This window comes from Galeopterus variegatus, unplaced genomic scaffold (assembly GCF_000696425.1).
Source record: "Galeopterus variegatus unplaced genomic scaffold, G_variegatus-3.0.2 Scaffold1639, whole genome shotgun sequence".
Taxonomy (NCBI): Eukaryota; Metazoa; Chordata; class Mammalia; order Dermoptera; family Cynocephalidae; genus Galeopterus; species Galeopterus variegatus.
In genome coordinates, this window is record NW_007727750.1 from 280,136 (window position 1) to 297,657 (window position 17,522).

A 17,522-nucleotide genomic window follows, 5' to 3' on the forward strand; every position below is an offset into this window, starting at 1 on the left:
TGAAAATGTACACATATGATAAGAGTTGCCTGGTCCAGTCACTGAAAAATGTTAATTCTCTTTCATTTTTGGTTATAGGTGGAAGTTAAGCCATATGTGTTGGATGATCAGCTGTGTGATGAATGTCAAGGGGCCCGTTGCGGGGGAAAATTTGCTCCATTTTTCTGTGCTAATGTTACCTGTCTGCAGTATTACTGTGAATATTGCTGGGCTGCTATTCATTCTCGCGCTGGCAGGGAATTCCACAAGCCCCTGGTGAAGGAAGGCGGTGACCGCCCTCGGCATATTTCATTCCGCTGGAACTAAAGGATAACTACAGTGCTCATTTTCAGGCCTCAGAATAAGTGCACTCTTCTGTTAATTCTGACCCCTTCCTCAACCTTTTCACGCTGGCATGTCCTTTTGTAGCAATCTGTAACTTAACAATAGTATAATGAAAAGAATGACCTATAATATAGGTGTTTTGTAGATTCTTGTGTCACTGCAAACAAAATCTATGAACTCCTTTTTCATATTGCCATCATGTTGCATGGAAGTTTTATTCTCGTTTTGCTGGAGATCAAGAGGATCCAAACTTCCTGCAACATTTTCTTAGAGGAGAGAGAGAAATATTAAAAAAGAAATGAAACAATAGAGTATTTTGGGTTTTTAATTAAATTATTGTTAATAATATAACATATAAGAATACTTTTATTAAAATAACCATGCAACAATAACACTATTGGTCTATCCTGACACAGTTTTCCCCTGAGGGAAGTGCTTTTGCCTTTTCCTTTTTTTTCTTTCATCTTTTTTGTCTCTCTTTTTTCCATCCCCTTTTTATTCTTTTGATAGCAGTGGAGGAAGTTAACAATTATTAACAGGAAAGAGCATGTTAAAGCAAACAAATGCATGAGCAAGATTGAGCAGCATTATAATTAATTTTAAGGGTTCTGAGGCTGAAAATATAATTTCATTATGCCTCAAAGTTACTACCACATCAGAAAATAAGAATAGTAAAGTAGGCAGAGCTAGGTTTATTTTCTTTTAAGCAGTTTTTAAAATTCAGAATGTAAAAATTGGGTACATTTACTACTGAGGAGAGTGCACTTATTTATTTAATTTACTTATCTGGTCACAGCCCCAGGAAACCTACCAAAGCTAGAATTAATGTGACAACTGGTGAGAAAACTAGCATTTCCTCTCCTGAACAAATGTATAAATTTTATTTTTGATGTTATATATAAACTCTATATCCTAATTTACTAACAATCATCAGGTGTCAGCCTTTGCTCTCCATTTTGATGTTAAAAAAACGACAAAAGATCTAGAGATACCTCAAGGATATCATTTTTGATTTTGTGCTACAGTACACTTGTAGCAAAAACTGGAAGACAAAACCGATATACAAATTGGCTGCTGATTGGCTTACTTTTAGATTTGAAGTTACTTTGGGTATCCTGTAATTTAGTTGTAACATAGAAAATGAAAAAAAAAAGTTAAAAAAAAGTTTAATTGCGAAGTGTTTTGCACTGTTGAACTAAGTAACTGTGTAACTCTGTGCAAAGGTACGTATGTTTTATCTTACTCTTCTTATAAAATAAGATAACATTACAGTTTCAGAATTTAGCATGGGACATAGTCAGTGTTTGAAGTGCCAACTTCATCAAGTAATGCATGCTTTATTATAAATAAAATTCTAGCTTTGAAAGGCATTATTATGTGTTGAAGAGTATGCTTCAGGGGTAAATTTAAAAATAGTCTCTTGAAGCCCTAGTCACAGAAGTAACTTTTATTTTAATTGACATTCTCTTATTAAATACCCCATCTATCAATGAAAGGATTATTATTGGTGTGCAAAACATTAAAAAACAAACATCTAATGGCAATCTTGCTAGTTGTGCTACCTGATATTACCATCTTGGATCCTTCAAAACCAAAGACTTGCCCCAGCACTGCTGTGGAACCACCTGGCTGATGACCCCAACTGGATTATCTTTAGGAAAAGCAGCCCTTTATTTTTAACACAGGCTTTAATGAACTGTACCTGTTAAGTTCCAAAGGTCAAAATGGAGGCATTTGCTGTCTGATAGTCAAACAGAGCAAGGGAGCTGCTTCTAAAGAATTCCCTGCAAATTTTGAAAGCAGTCACGAGAATGGAGGGTGCTCTTGTGTAGCTGGTCAGGGACTTTTTTTTTTTTTTTCTCCCGAACTACATAATTCTAATTGGAATGTTCATTTGCCTCTTTTTATTCTTTTAAATGCTTGTAGGTGGCTTGGGGTGTGCTATTGCGCTGTTCCTACTCAGTAAACAGGTGTGATGAGTTAACAAGAAATAACACTGTTTGAGAACTAGCTTTGAACAATAATTTTTCCCTTTGTACATGACCTGCTGAATTTTGGTACAGTGTTTTTGTAGCTAACTTATTTTGTCATGCACATAATGTATATTTGTTATGCACTACTTTTGTATATCTTGTTTTTCCAACAGTGAACATTTTTAGGCACACTTTTCACTGACGGGATATCTCTTTATGCAATACCTCAATTTTTCATATTGCAAAGAGTAGCTTTTTGTACTTTTATTACTGAGAGATCTTCATATACTTCATTTTTTAATATAAATAATTTTAATAAATTTTATTTTCTTATATTCTGCTTTTTATACATTTCAGTGCTCTGCATACATTTTAAATTATGAATGTTGTGCACTGGCAATGCTATTTTAGAGTCTGCAGAGAAGAGAAAGCATGTTGCTTAAACATCCTTCCCCAGCACCAGCTATTGGTGTACCTATAATTTAAGAAATAGTCTATGTAAAGTCTCAAATTAATGAAAAAAAAAATTCGCATGAAAATGACAGATAACACTGTAGTTCCTAAAAAAATAATTAAATGCATAAGCATAGAGTAGAAATTTAAAATAACAAAATTGTCTACAGCTTCTTACTAAGTTTTTAAAATTATTCATAAAATGCAGACATTTTTGGTGAATGTTTAGTCATTTTTAATATTAATAAATTGATGTTAAGTGTTTGATTCAGAGATGTCTGCTCTTTTAAATTATATATAAGAAAAAAAAAATCGCCTGCCGTGGAACAGGTGTGTAATGTTAGTATGCATGACTAATGTAAGAAATTGTTATTCTACTAATATTTACTTGTGATTGTGTGACAAGCGTGTTTACAGATTATTTGGTTACACTTCAATTTACAGGGCATAAACAATGATTATCTATTACTCTGAACTTTATTGATGACATGTCCTTCAGATTACATGGGATTGTAGTTGGGAGTTACCATGTAACTCAAACATAATTAACATGTAATTAGTTTACAGATTTTAGGGTATCACTTCAATTTACCAAGCACGTAGTTCTAGCGCACTAGCATGGCACCAGCCATGTACTTACAATGTAGTTACAGAGTAATTACATGGTTATTTTTGCAATGTAAAATAAAGTGTTTCTGATTATTTTCTATGTAAAGGAACCCTCTCCCTTTCCCTTCTGGTCCCCATGCTTTGTTATAATATATATACTTCTCCATACACAGACCTCTGCAGATGCAAAATAAAACTTGCAGTGAATGAATTTAGCATTTTATGAGAGTGCTGTTGGAAAGACTTGATAATTCACCCCTTTTGTTTTGAAGAGTTGAATCTTCTGTTAAAAGGTGATTTAAAACTTGAATGTGATGAATTGTGGCAAGTTAACTTCAAGTTATGTGCAATACTTATTTCAAACTTTTGAAAGATCTTTGCAGTGTAATTCTTTGTTTTTAATTGCAGACATTTAAAAATGTCATTTTCTACTGTTAAGAGTAATCCTCTTTCTTGCTGGTGTTTCTAAAGAAAAGAATCAGAAATCAATCTTTCTACTAATGTAAATTTGAGATTATTTTTAAAAATGGAATAAAAGAGGTTTTGGTCATTTGCTTTATTTTATTATTTTAAAGCTACTGTGATTGATAGCATTGTAAGAATTGGGACAATATTGTATTCAACTGTTTTATTTTTTATATTTTTAAAATTTAAAGTATAATTAGTTTTTATAATTTTCATCAGATTTTTGTTATATTTTTTGGAAGTGAAACTTTTAGCAAGTGGGTGTCTAGTTTTTACTAATCCCTAATTTTTTTCCCAGTGTATTGCTCATATTATCAGAAGGAAAAGTTATTTAAGTATGTCAGTTAATTGTACTACTTGGCTGAATTTCCATATAGTTTTTACTGTGTATGGGGAGGTTGTAGTATTTATTATAGCATTTTAAATAAGGGTAATTCATTTTTTATTAAAGTCATTTTCACGTTAAGTTCCTATTTTTGTATGTTCTACTCTTAAGTTATATAACACAGTTCCTTTTTTAAAAGAGTTCATTTGTTGAAGTGCTAGTGGAAAATTAATGTTATTAAATAGTTTGCAAATGACTATTTATACCAGTATGCATATAATTTTTAAATATTTGTAATGTGAGATGTTGAATGAATAAAACTTTTAACTCAGATTTCTTTTAATATACTTATTTATTTTCAACCTAAGTAGAGTATGCTTTCATGGTTGGGAATGTAGCATTTAAAAAATATTAGGAATATTCTGTTGGGCCAAAGCAGAACACATCGTATGAAAAAATGTTCAGTCACATAAGTACTCGTGGCAAGTGTGCATTGCTCATGTAAGTCTATAAATGTCAGTGGCTTGCTGTGTCTTCAGCCTGTACTGTTAGTTCACAGGCTGCCCTGCAGCGTTTGTAGCCTTTAGTATGTGTGCATGGCATCAGCCCTGTATCTGAGGGTTTAGTCACCTGCTTAAGGCCAAATGTCCAATAAAAGTAAAAGAACAAATGTTTTACTTAATAATGAAAGTCAGTTTCTGGGAGGTTTAGTTTTGAGTCTTTGTCAATGAAGAGCCTCGATTTCTGACCACTCTACAAGAGGATTTGAAAAGTCTCTTTTGACTTCTCAAAAGTCTCCCTAGACACTAGTGTCATAGGATATGTCCTCTGGGATTATAATCTTTATAGCATGTGAATTGAAGTATTACCTTTGATTTGGTCTGTTAATCATGTGTACTACACGGTACTATCAAGTACATTTATATTTTAAACTGCAATTTTCTTTCAATTTAAGGATTTATTATAACAAAATATAACTGAGAATGTCCTGTTTTGTAAAATTTAATATCTGCTAGCTCTTACCTTGAGTACAGTATCTCATCTCAAGACTAAAAGGAGCACTTCTTGTCTGGAGACAAATGGACTATTGATCTTTTGCTTCTGAATTGTCTTTTCCAACTTGTAACTTTTCCGGCTATTGGGATTCCTGAGGTTAAGGACTGGACTAGCAATTCTTCGGGTCCCCCAGGAATTACAAGTTACAGAAGTTTTGGCTGGACAGCTTCCCCTTTCTCTTATCTGGCAACAGCCAAAACTTATGTTCAGAGTTCACTGAAGGTTCCCAAGGAAGCCCCAGGGACACTGGAGATGTGGGTGGCATTTGGTTGCTGCTTTCACAATATCCCTAGGCATTCTGGGATGGTTTTAGCATTTTAAGCTTGGGGGAGGGAGTGGGGGGGATGGACCTGAGTATATTTAGTTTCTTTATTTTAGGAAATATTTATTTTAAGCAAGTGATATATCAACTACACAGGATATAACAACTCTATCTTGAAATAATATATAGGTGCAATACTGATGTTTTAAGTCACAGAATGGTGAGTCTGGAAAGAGTGTGAAGAGGCTACTTGGGTTGCATTTCCTTATTCACTGGTTGTTCACCTAAACCCATCCAACAAGGAAAGTTCTCTGCCCGCTTCTTAACGATTAAGTTATTTCTTAACCTCTTTTAGTAATGGGTTTGTGTTCATACCCAGTTCAGAAAGAAAATAAGTTATTTTTTTTTATGGATTTTTTAAACTTTGAGAAATACTGAAAATCTGATAAAAAGTCATGGGGAAAATAAATTCCTGACTTTAAGAATTAAAGAATATTGAAGATATCAGTGAATTGAGTTAAAAACATTTAAGGTGCAAATTATTTTCTGAAGTATGTAATGATAGAGTAATAAACAAGAAGGAACTGTAATTATTTATTTCCAAAACTGATTTTCAGAGGAGTAAGATAGTCCTTTCCATAAGAAAAGAACAGAAAATAAAAAGGTCTATTATTAAGTAAGCTTAGAAAATGAGGCATCCTATTTGGTGGAAAGTCAAAATAATGCACATTAGCTTATTAAGGCTTTGAGAAGTTCTACAGTGAAGAAAACTTATTTTGCGGAAAGCCCCCCCACCCCCATTTCTTTGATTACAGATTGTTTACAGGTAACAGGATCCTATGGAACATAATTTGGAAAATACCACTGTAACATTTTACAATATTTACTCATGTCAGGCAGCCTAGAAACCCCACTTTGTTTTTTGTCATTCACACATGTGTTCTTTAAGGGCGTTTGGCTTTAGTCATACCCAGAGTTGTTTCCATTGTCTACACTTACTTTCCTGGAATTCTAGGTACTTGCCTAGCTTCTAACCCCTGTCCCATTTCCAATGCCTCTCCTTAATTCCCTCCTCCCTCTGCTTCCACTCAGGAAGAAAGAGAGAAGTTAACTCTGCACAATGAACCATCATCTTGCAAAGCTCTTTTGATTATGCTATTCACTGGCTCAGACCAGCTTTTATTTCTCACGAGTGCCACAAAATTCTGCTTCAGACAAGCAACGTGAGCTTTGAATCTGCCATTCCATGATATGCTGTCTACCTTTCTGATAATTTTGTATCATTTCCTCCTTCAAATTTTCCTCTGCAAACTTCCCTCAGAAATCCCTCCCCCCATGTTGTGAGAATAGGGACCATAGGCTTTGAATAAACTCTAAGAATTCAGAAAATGAACATCTGTGCACCACTATGAACTCTTATCTAGCAATACCAATTTGGTTTCTCTTATTAGAGAACATTTTGTTTGTTGGTTGATGGCTGGCTGGTAAGGGAATCGAAACCCTTGACCACAGGGTTATAACACTCCCCTCTAATCAACTGAGCTAACAGGCCCGCCCAGAGAATGTTTTTTTTTTTTTTTTCCTTTTTGTCTTTTTTTACTGACCGGTAACGGGATCGCAACCCTCGGTGTTGCGCCCGCACCGCACTCAGCCAGTGAGTGGGAACCGGTCTCCACATGGGATCCGAACCCTCGGCGGGAGCGCTGCTGCACTCCCAAGCGGCGCACTCTCCAGTGTGCCACCGGGCCGGCCCGAGAATGTTGTTTTGACATGCCTTGAGTCTTCTCAGGAAATTCTAAGTTCCAATCCTTCTCTAGTCAAATTGAGTGTCATTGTTGGCTGTTTGGAAAAAGTGTCTTATTGTGATTCAGCGTGGTAACCAGAGTTGGAAAAGTACAGTTTGTCTTGAGGAAGTTAAAAATGAACATCAGCACCTAAATCGAGAGTGTGTACAAACCACCAGTATTTCATACTGCTCATAATCTGATTGTCAGTGAGAAACTGCTTGTGGGTAGATGGGGGTGGAGGGTGGAGAATCAGTGAATACAAATGCCAAAAGCTAAGCTTGAGCTTTCCATATCCTTTTCACTGGAGTTCTACGTCAGGAAGCAGAGTGCTGACACCATAAAAATGGCAATGAAATCAAGCAAATGTCACTGTTTTAAAGAGATTATTTTCAACTCTTCTCCTATACGCACCCCCCAACACCAAAAGAGAAAAGAAAAGAACCCAACATACCAAGGAATTACTCCCCAGAATCTACTAAAGGCAATTGGGCATTTTATACTTGTTCTGAAATAAGTTACCCAGGAAGAAAACTGGGAGGGCGGTGGCAACGTAAATCTCTGAAGCTGCATAAATGGTTTTAGGTAGGATCGGGTAAAGACCTGAAACTTCCTTATTTGAAGAAATGGAGGTATAGTTCATCCTCTCATATTTGAGGCAAAAGTGATGCAGCTCTTGTGTGTTTAACTGTTGGTTGAAGGCTTGATTCCAATGACCTGCTGAGGTGGGGTGGGGTGGGGTTGGGGAGTGAGCACGTGGAATGGGCCTCATCTATCAGGTAACTCTCAGCCCTCCTGCTTCTGCAGTGACTGACTGAGCTGATTCTAGAAAAGGAAACTAGTAATTGCTGATCACCTGTTGTATCTCAGGCACTTACATCCATTACTAAGGTTAACATCCCCCGTGAGGTATTGAACAGAAAATAGAACTGTCTCATGGAGAAGGTGGGTAACTTAGCCAAGCCTACACAGCTAGGACACAGTAAAATCTAGATTCCAATTCTCATCTGCTAAATCCCAATTTCCTCCCCTATGAACCTCACTGCCACTGGATTAGCAATGAATAGGATCGGGATTTTTTTTTTTAAAGTTGGGTTTTGTTTTTAAAACAAAAGTTTCATTCATAAACCTATTCTGGGTGCAAGTGTCATATTTTAAAATGTAGAGATAGGATGATAAAACAAAAGTTGTAAGAGAGAATGTTAGTTTTGATAATGAGTCCTAAAATGAGGTCACTTCCTCCCTAGGAAATGACTCTCAGTTAAGAGATTTGTTCAAGGCTATGTAGTTGGTAAGGAGGTAAGGAGGCTAGATTGAAGTCCTTGAGTTCTGTCAAGCCCAGGTGACTCAGGTCTACCTCTGCAGTTCATGTCTGTCTTATGGCCTCCCTTAAACCCACGTCTGTGTTTCTGTGGCCAGAATTGGGTATATATTTTCAGAAGTGGTGGCAAGGTAGTTGAAATGTCATTTCTATTCACTTTGAGGAAGTACAGACTTCTTAGTGCATATCCTTTCTCTATGATTCAACCACTAGCGAAAGACACACAAGGAAAAGGAAGGGCCTTTTTCTCTAATACTGTGACCCCCAAGAATCCCAGAAACACAAGCAGTTCTGGGAGTGAGAATAATAACAACTAGCATTGATGGGGTGCTTATCAAGTAAGTGCCAGACATTGTGTTGGCGGCTTCTCCTTTTTTCAATCTCTCTACAGCCCTATGAGATAGGCCCTTGTATTAGTTTATTTTTTATCACTAATAACAGAATACCTAAAACTGGGTAATGTATAAAGAAATGACATTTACTTCTTAGAGTTTTGGAGGCTGGGAAGTCCAAGGTCCAGGGAACACATCCGGTGAAGGCCTTCTTTCTAGCGGGCACTCTACAGAGTCCTGTGGTAACCAGGGTATCACATGGCAAGAATGGCCAGAGTGCTTTTTATGTGTTCTTATAAAGCCACCAGTCTACGCCTATGACAACCCATTAAACCATCAACCCATTATCCCACAAATGGATCAATCTGTTCACAAGGGCACAGTTCTCACGATCCAGTCACCTCTCAAAGGCCCCACCTTCCACCACCAACATGAGCTTGGGGGGACATTCAAATAGCAGACTATTATTATGATGCTCATTTTGAGATAACCACGGTTCAGAAAGGTTAATCCAGAATTCTAACCCAGGTCCTTTTTCACCTCATGCCTTACACATTTTCAACCTAAGAAGGAGAAATTTTATTAAAATTTCATTTTCCCCCTGCATTGATTAATCAAGAAGTTACATTGAAAGGATATGTGACATTTTACAAATCCATCTAGAAATCATTTACTCTTTATTTGACAAGGATACCTTTAATAATAATGTGATAGCTACTCTTCGTTGTAGTTATGTCATCTCCGAAATTGTTAGGGGACAACAAAACAAAATCACATGGGTGCCCTGAAAAGATATCTTCTAGCTAGCTCAATGGATGGATGGACAGGTAGGTAAGGAGGTAGGTGGATGGATGATGGATTGATAGAAAGATAGAAGATATGTAGATACACATATACACACATAGCATGTATATATTTTTTGGATTCAAAGAAAATCCCACCAAGGAGAAAGGGTTTTACTTCTTCCTATAGGCTATAATTGAACATGTTCTATATAGAAAATCAAACCTCTCTCATGCATCTCATCCTTTGTACACTGCACTGTCTCTGTAATCTCACAAAAATAGTCCGGAAATCCAAAGGATTGGGGGAGAGGCTTTCTTACCAATAGGTCCTTGTGAATTTAAAAACAGCACTTGACGAGCGGCGGTGACGCAGGTGGGGCCAGGCACGTGAGCGCACGCGGCCCGCGGGTGGCAGCGGTTGTCTGCTGACGGTGTTGTGGGACCAATGCACGGAGAAATCCAAGACCGTTGTCAGTGCTGTAGTTTCATAGCTCTTTATTTTAGTGTTGCAGCTCTTTGTTCAGTGTTACAGCAGGTGCCTCTTTTTGCTTGTAAGCAAGGAGAGCACTGGGGACTAAGAACCCCTAAGCCAGTGTCTCCCAGAACAAAGGAAAAGACCCCCTTATATAGCCTAAATTCCCACCCTTCTACCTCCCAGGTTCTCATTCAGGTCCTCTTATGTAAATGAGGGATGCTGTCCTGCTAATTTGGATTGGCTGATTGTGGGACACAGTCTGTTGGTCACTTTAGGAGCCTAATGTGCCTCTGGCCCCTGCGGGCTGTGAAACTGCTGTTATCTCCTAGAGGGCAGGCCCAGGAAGCAAGTCGGGTAAACGGCAGGGGCCAGAGCTACAGTGGAGCATAGAGTGTCTAAAACAGTTTCTCGGGTGGAAAAGGGAAAGCTTAACAATTAGAAAATGCTTAGGGTTCCCTGCAACAGCGGCTCCTCCTTGGCTGTCACCCGAGGGCACTCTGCTGTCTGTCCCACTGCGCCCCACATGAGCGACGTCCTTCAGTGGATCCTGGCCATCACCAACCGCAGCCTGGATGGGGTGCGGGCCAGTGGTTAGCATCCGTGGCGTGCGGGAAGAGGATCCCCCAACGCTCAGCTCATGAGGCTGGATAACAGGCTGCTGGCCGTGGGCTGTCCAAGCCAGAGAAGAGAGGAAGGGGAGGACCTGCGGGCGAGGTTGGTGCAGCAACAACAGCTGGCTGTCCAAATGACAATAGCATTGAGCACTGTGACTACAGAGCCAAGCTGTCCCGACTCCGACAGGCTTACCACTCTGAGCTAGAAAAATATGAACAGGTGACCTTTCTGCAAGGAAGAGTTTCTGTCATGCCTGCCCTGATTCACCACGTACGTCATCAACCTCCTCCAGGAGCAGAGCAGGGTGAGGACCATCTCCAGGAGATGGAGCGCATGGTGGCCGTCATCCACGGCAAGTTCAGCGCCATCCAGAGGCAGCTGGAGCAGAGCACCTGCAAGGCCCTGCTGATCCGCGCTCGCAGTTCCTCGATGCCAGTGAAAGTGGCAGAATTTCAGCAAGCAGGCCACAGAAAGGCTGAATGAGTATTTTTATTCCTATCTGAGTAAACCTTACCCCAGTGAGGAAGCTAAAAAAGAGCTGTCCAGGGAGGGCATCATGACGGTCTCCCAGGTGATGGCCTTTCCTGCCACACATCCCTGTCCCTGGGAAGGGTGGAAGTTTAAATCCCATTCGGAGGATCCCAGGGAAGTTAATAAATGTGTGGAGAGACAGTGTGGAACAGTAGCCAAATATCCAGGTCTGAGTAGGCCTGACTAGGCTCAGAGCCCAGCTCTGCACTATGAATGTGAGACTTGGGTGGGTGCTGTCCTCCTTCACCTGTGACATAGGTGCCTTGGATTGAGTGTCTCCCCTCCCAAAATTGACCCCCACTGTGACAGTGTTAAGAGGGTGGGAAATCCTATTATGGTCATTGAAAGGTGGAGCCTTGAAGAGGTGATTAGATTGTAGAACCATGCCAAAGTGAATGGATTCAAAATGGTGGTCAAGGGCATGGTTCTAAGGGCTTTTAAAAGACAACATGAAGAATCTGTTCCTCTCTCTCTGCTCCACCATTTCATAATGTGTTACCCTGCCATCACTGTTGCCACCACCAATGCCACCAAATCTGTTCCCTGGACTTTGGACTTGCAGCCTCTGAAACTGTAAGCAATAAATTTTATTTTATTATGAAGTAACCAGTTCCAGGTATTTTGTTATAAGCAACAGAAATGAACTAAGAAAAAAATTTGTACCAGGAGTGGGGTATTGCTTATAATAAGTAGTTAAAAATGTGGAAGTGGCTTTGGAACTGGGTGTTGAGGAGAGGATGGAAGAATTTGAAGGAGCAGGCTAGAAAAAGCTTAGCTGATGGTGGAAGTTTAGAAGACCAGACAACCAGGGAAAGTTTGGAACTGTTTAGAGACTGGTTATATGTGGTGGGCAGAATGTAGACAGAAAAGTGGACAGTAAAGGCCATTCTGAGAAGATTTCAGATGTAAATGACAATGAGCTTTTTTTGGAAACTGGGGCAAAGATCAACCTTTGTAATCTGAGAAGGAAGGTGGCTGCATTGTGTCCATGCCCTAGGACTTTGTGCAAGGTGGAACTTAAAGAGTTGTGAACCAGAGTATTTGGTGGAAGAAATTTCTAAGCAGCAAAACATTAAGGAAGCTGCTTGGCTACTTGTAACAGCCTATGCTGAGTTATGGCAGCAAAGGCATTACATAAAGCCAGAATTTAAAAGGGAAGCAGAACATAAAGAGTTACAAAATTTGCAGCCTGGCCATGTGGTAGAGGAGCAGAGAGCATTTTCAAGACAAAAGTCCAATGGTGCAGCAGAGGGACTCATTGCTAAAGACATTAGCAGGGCTATGGGGCAGCCAGGTGCTAAGAGCCAAGACAATGGGAGAAAGGCCCTGAAGGTATTTCAGAAATCTTGGAGGCTGTGTCTTCCATTGCAGGCCCAAAGGCCCAGGGAGACAGTATGATCTTGGGGAACAGGCCTGGGGCACCCTCCACAGGCTCACTGTCCAGGACCACCTCAGGATGTTGCTTCTAGCACCCCAGCTGCTCCACCTTGGCAAAATTGGCCAGGCATGGCTGGACCCACAGCTTTGAAAGATACAAGCCAGAAACCTTGGTGGTGTCCACATGGTGTTAACTCTGCACGCTTGCAGAATGCCAGAGCTGTGGAGGTTTGGGAGCCTCCATCCTGATGTCAAAGGATGTATGGAAAAGCCTGGTGGCCCTGGAAGAGATCTGTTACAGGGGCAGATTCACTGCATAGAGCCTTCACTAGAGCAATGCCGAGCAGAAACACGAGGTCGAGATGAAGCAGAAAAACCCCATTAGCGCCATGCATAGTGAAGCCGTGGGAGTGGGATTGCCATGACATCCCAGAATTGTGGAGTTACCAGTGTGCAATGCCAGCCTGTGAGAGCTGAGACATGGCCTCGGCCAGAAAAGCCATAGTAGTGGAGCTGACTGAGGATTTGAGGACCCAACCCCAAAACCAGAGTGCAGAGGATGTTGAACATGGAGTCAAGGTATTTTGTTATAAGCAAGAGAAATGAAGTAATATAATAGCGATGCAGTGTACCCACCCGGAGCCCTGGGGACTCCCTGAGGGCTGTGTGTGGAGTGGGATCCCTCTGAGGTGATGCTGTGGAATGTTAGCTTTGTGAGGTCATGTGCGTTGGTTGTGAGGTCCCTGAGGTGATCTGAGTGGAGCACAAGTTCCCCGAGGAGGTGGAGGTGGAGTAAGAAGTTCCTGAGAAGCCCTACCTGGTGAAACACCCTGAGTTCCAAGTGCAAGAGACTGGCCAAAATGTCACCTTCTGCTGCAAAGCCCCGGGGACCCCTATGCCCAAGAAATACTGATTCCACAATAGTTCCCAGCTGGACAGGCCAGAGCACAGGTATGGGGCCCACCTGGAGCTGTGGGGATCAGTCAGGCGCCTACCAATGCAAGGTGTGGAATGAAGCTCCCACCGTGCTCTCTAGCACTGCCTGGCACCGGGCCAGCCAGCCAACAACCCCTGGCCCGAAGAGCACCTGATCAAGCTTCCAGATGACTGTGGTCAGCCAGGCAGTGGCCCTGCCTACCTGGATGTGGGCCTCTGCCCCGACACCCACTGTCCAGGTCCTGCAGGCTGAAGCCCTCGGTGTGGGGATGCTGGTTCCCACTGCTGCTCCATGCACCTCTTGGAGAGCAGGGAGATTCACTGCTCTGGCTACATCCTCCTGGTGAAGCTGATGGCCAAGTGTGGCTGCCAGAAGTATCTGCCCCTCTGGGATTCCTTCGGGGCCGCATGGTGGCTGTGGACTCTGGGGAGCTCCTGAGCTTTGCCAGGACCCTCTGGGCCAGGAAGCGGTTAGCTTCACCTCCTACCAGGGCAACTTCACCATCGAGGTGCCACCCTCCACCGAGCAGCTGGTGGTGACTTTTGTGGACCCCACTGGCAAACTTGTGGACTTACAGATCGTGCCTTTTGACCCTGGAGGTGCCACCGTGTACCATGAGGCCAAGTCCACGTGGAAGAAAGCCCTGGCCACTTTAGATGCCCTCCAGAGCAACGCCATCCCTGGGCGAGCTGGACCAGTCGCCCTTGGATGAACTTGTCCTGCAGCCTGGAACTTTCCACTGAGCCGACAGCAAACCCTTCCCCAGGGGCTGTGGAGGCCCACGTGGTGTTTGTGGACCCTGAGATCTTACCTCCGCGGCTGCTGCCTACAGTGATCTGCGCTTTGTGGACAGCGACAGCGAGGGGGCGCCGCTGCGCACCTCATTGCGGCCGCCCTGGGCGGTGCGGAGCTGAGCCGGCCCCCTCCCGACCCCGCTCGCTCCCGGCCGCGGTGGGCATCGCCCGGCCCTTCCTGGACGGGCTGGGCCACCGCCGGCCGACTTACGACGACCCGGCTTTCAAACACAACGACTTCCATGTCAACTTCGCCAAACCCTGGCGGGGCGAGTCTGCCGGGGCCAGAAGCCCCGTGTAACCAACCGTGGCGCAGCCTGCGCCAGCAGGCCCCGGTGATCGCCGGCCACTGCCGCTTTGCCCGCATGGAAGCCGACAGGTACTCGTACAACGCTGTCTCCTTCTGCGACGCTGTGCCCGCCTCCTGGACCGGTGATCTGCTAGCCTGGTGGCCCAACCCACAGGAGTTCCGGGCCTGCTTCCTTAAGGTGAGAATCCAGGGCCCACAGGAATACATGATGCGCTCCCACAACGCGGGGAGCAGCCACGTGCGCACCCGGGGCCAGCCCTGCCGCCTGCGTGGAGTTCAAGTGCAGCGGAATGCTGTTTGACACGAAGCTGGTAACCATCATGCCCCAGGGCAGCTGCCGCCGTGTGGCGGTCAACTGGCTCTTTGGAGATTACCTGGCCCTGCATCCCCCGCGCGTGGCTGCAGATGACCCAGCTGCCTTTGCTATGCTTGCCCCCAGACCTCACAGTTGTGACCCCAAAAGCCATTTCTGACTGTGTATCTTGACGTTGATTTCAGATATTCTGCCTTTGGCAACGCTGTCTGTGCTGAGCTCGGTGCTTTAGGAGGTCCCCTTAGGCAAACTTTTCTCTTGGTATTATTTATCCAAACGAAACTTGGGGGGCTGGTTGTGGGTGTGAGTGGGGGTCCAAGCAGGGCCCAGTGAACGTTGCTGAGGGGCTTCTTGGGAGTCCCCATGTGGGGGAGGCTCTGGGGCAGGGGGAACAATACTCACGTGTTTGGCGCTTGGAGAACCCAGGGGTGGGCTAGGGCAGGTGCTCCCCGGCTTAATTAAAAATGTTTTATTTCAATCAATCAATCAATAAATAAAACAGCACTTGAACATTTTGCTTCTGGAATGGGATGTCAGAAGCATCAAAATAGATTTCCACAGATCATTTATATTCCGTGTGTGTGTGTGTGTGTGTGTGTGTGTGTGTGTGTGCACGAGAAGAAGCGTTTGTCATTTTTAGAGCACCGGAGCTCTGGAACACACAGCTTTGATTCTTGCCATAGCCTGAACATCTGTTCTTGAACAGATGGGAAAACCTACATAATATTTGAACCTAGATTTGCAGCAAAACGTTCTTCTGAGGGAGCCACCATGGTCAAATACAGTCATCAGCAACTTCCTTTTTCTTTACCACACAAAACATTCAAATCTAAGAAGGACTAAACATGCAACTCTAACACTGGAAAGGATGCACATGAAGACTCATATTGAGTCGCATAAGTGTCCTATGTAAGGATCGCAGAACTTCCTAAGGTGGGTCAGAAGGTGGGAGGGAGGAGGGGAGGAGAAGGTGCAGATCAGGGAGGTTAGGGAGGATGGGAAGAGAAGTGGAATTCAGTTATCAAATGCACTTTTGTGTCCAGAAGTCGATAGCACCCCACTACGCACAGGCTCCGTAACTAGGGAAATCAGACCTTCTATACTCCCAATCTCATCTTTCTCCCAGGATGAGGCAACTTAGCAGTGATGCAGTCGTCACCCATAAGGGTGAAAATTGGAATCTTACTTGGCTTTCCTTATGCTTATTTTGTATTTTTATATTCTTTCTTTTGAGCTCCATGTAGAGTGGAGCACCATGACCTTTTGAAGTCAGGGTTTGTAATCTGATTACAGTTAGTGATGGCAGTTAGTGTCGTGTCTATTCAATAAATGTCAACTCTTATTATGATAACCATTAAATTATTGTTGCTATCAGTATCTATCCACTTACAGGGTGCCAGTCCTTGTAATGGGTTGAGGGTGGTGTCACCACTCCAGTGCAGCAGGTAGGAACCCTCAGATGCCCCTCTCCCATGCTAGTTTCCTCTTGTGAATTCTGCGTTCCCACCCCATCCAGCCTACAACAGTCGCCATGGTGACAGAGACTCCAGACCCCGTGGCTGCTGCAGCACCCAGCCCTTGCTGTCTCTCTTTCCATCTAAAGAATAGGTGGCTTCCTCCCACAGTGGAGAATTACACTCGGCAGCAGAGGGCATTGAGTCTGGGCTGCTAAATTGGACACAAACTCCAGAGGGGCTGTGTCCTTGGACTCTCATTTTCTGGAGATTTCTAGATGAGCCAAGAATTATTCTCCTTAGGGAATGAAAGCAGGAAGGGGGAGGAAGGGCTGGAAATTAGGCCTGTGTCCCTCAGCTGACAGCACAATGATATGCCTTTGAGGGAATATGATTTTTAGTTCCTCAATTTATCTCCCCTTTGCCCTCATAAACAGCAAAATGTAGGTGAAGGTGGGCCCAGGGACCATGTGGGGTAGCGGAACCGACTTGGGTTTGGGAGTTGAGCAAAGGTGGGTTCAATAATCATCGTGGTTAGGGACATGGCTCTGGGGTGAGACTACCAGGGTTTCTGTCTTTGTGCCACCTCCAACTGGCTTATGACCTTGGCCACATAAGGTAACCTCTGAGAATCAGTTTTCTCATGGGTCAGAAGGGGCAAATATCGCCATCATCAAGTTGAGGTAAGGATTAAACGAGGTAATTATGAGAAAAACACTTAAACTGTAAACATTAGGGGCTCCCATTATCATTAGTATTATTGTCCCAGATCTGGCAATTGGTGGCTACGACAAATGGGGAAGTCCCTTCACCTGTGTGAGATATTACCTACACCATCCATCCCTCCAGCTAGTGTGGAACAGAAACCTGCCTTTGCTGATGCTTTGCAAAAGCCCTCCAGCAGCCTCCCATTGCCCTAGAAGTAAGATCTGCCATCTCCCCATGCCCCTAAGGCCTTGCAGGACCTGGTCCTGGCCTCCACCCCAACCTTCACTTCTATTACCCTCTTGATCATGTGCTCTAACTG

The 17,522-nt window shown here is 43.0% G+C and overlaps 1 protein-coding gene and 2 pseudogenes across 4 annotated transcripts in view; all 3 read left to right on the plus strand.

Annotated features, from left to right (window-relative positions):
* Positions 1 to 4,482, plus strand: part of CPEB4 (cytoplasmic polyadenylation element binding protein 4) — a 72,637-nt gene extending 68,155 nt beyond the window's left edge. For all 4 annotated transcript variants that reach the window (XM_008578177.1, XM_008578178.1, XM_008578179.1 and 1 more), the window contains one exon: positions 79 to 4,482. In XM_008578177.1, the coding sequence (XP_008576399.1) occupies positions 79 to 306 (228 nt within the window). In that variant the 3' untranslated portion in view covers positions 307 to 4,482. The remainder of the gene's footprint in view (positions 1 to 78) is intronic.
* Positions 4,483 to 10,757: 6,275 nt separating this feature from the next.
* Positions 10,758 to 11,497, plus strand: LOC103594893 (annotated as a pseudogene).
* Positions 11,498 to 13,049: 1,552 nt separating this feature from the next.
* Positions 13,050 to 15,589, plus strand: LOC103594894 (annotated as a pseudogene).
* The last annotated feature ends 1,933 nt before the right edge of the window (positions 15,590 to 17,522 follow it).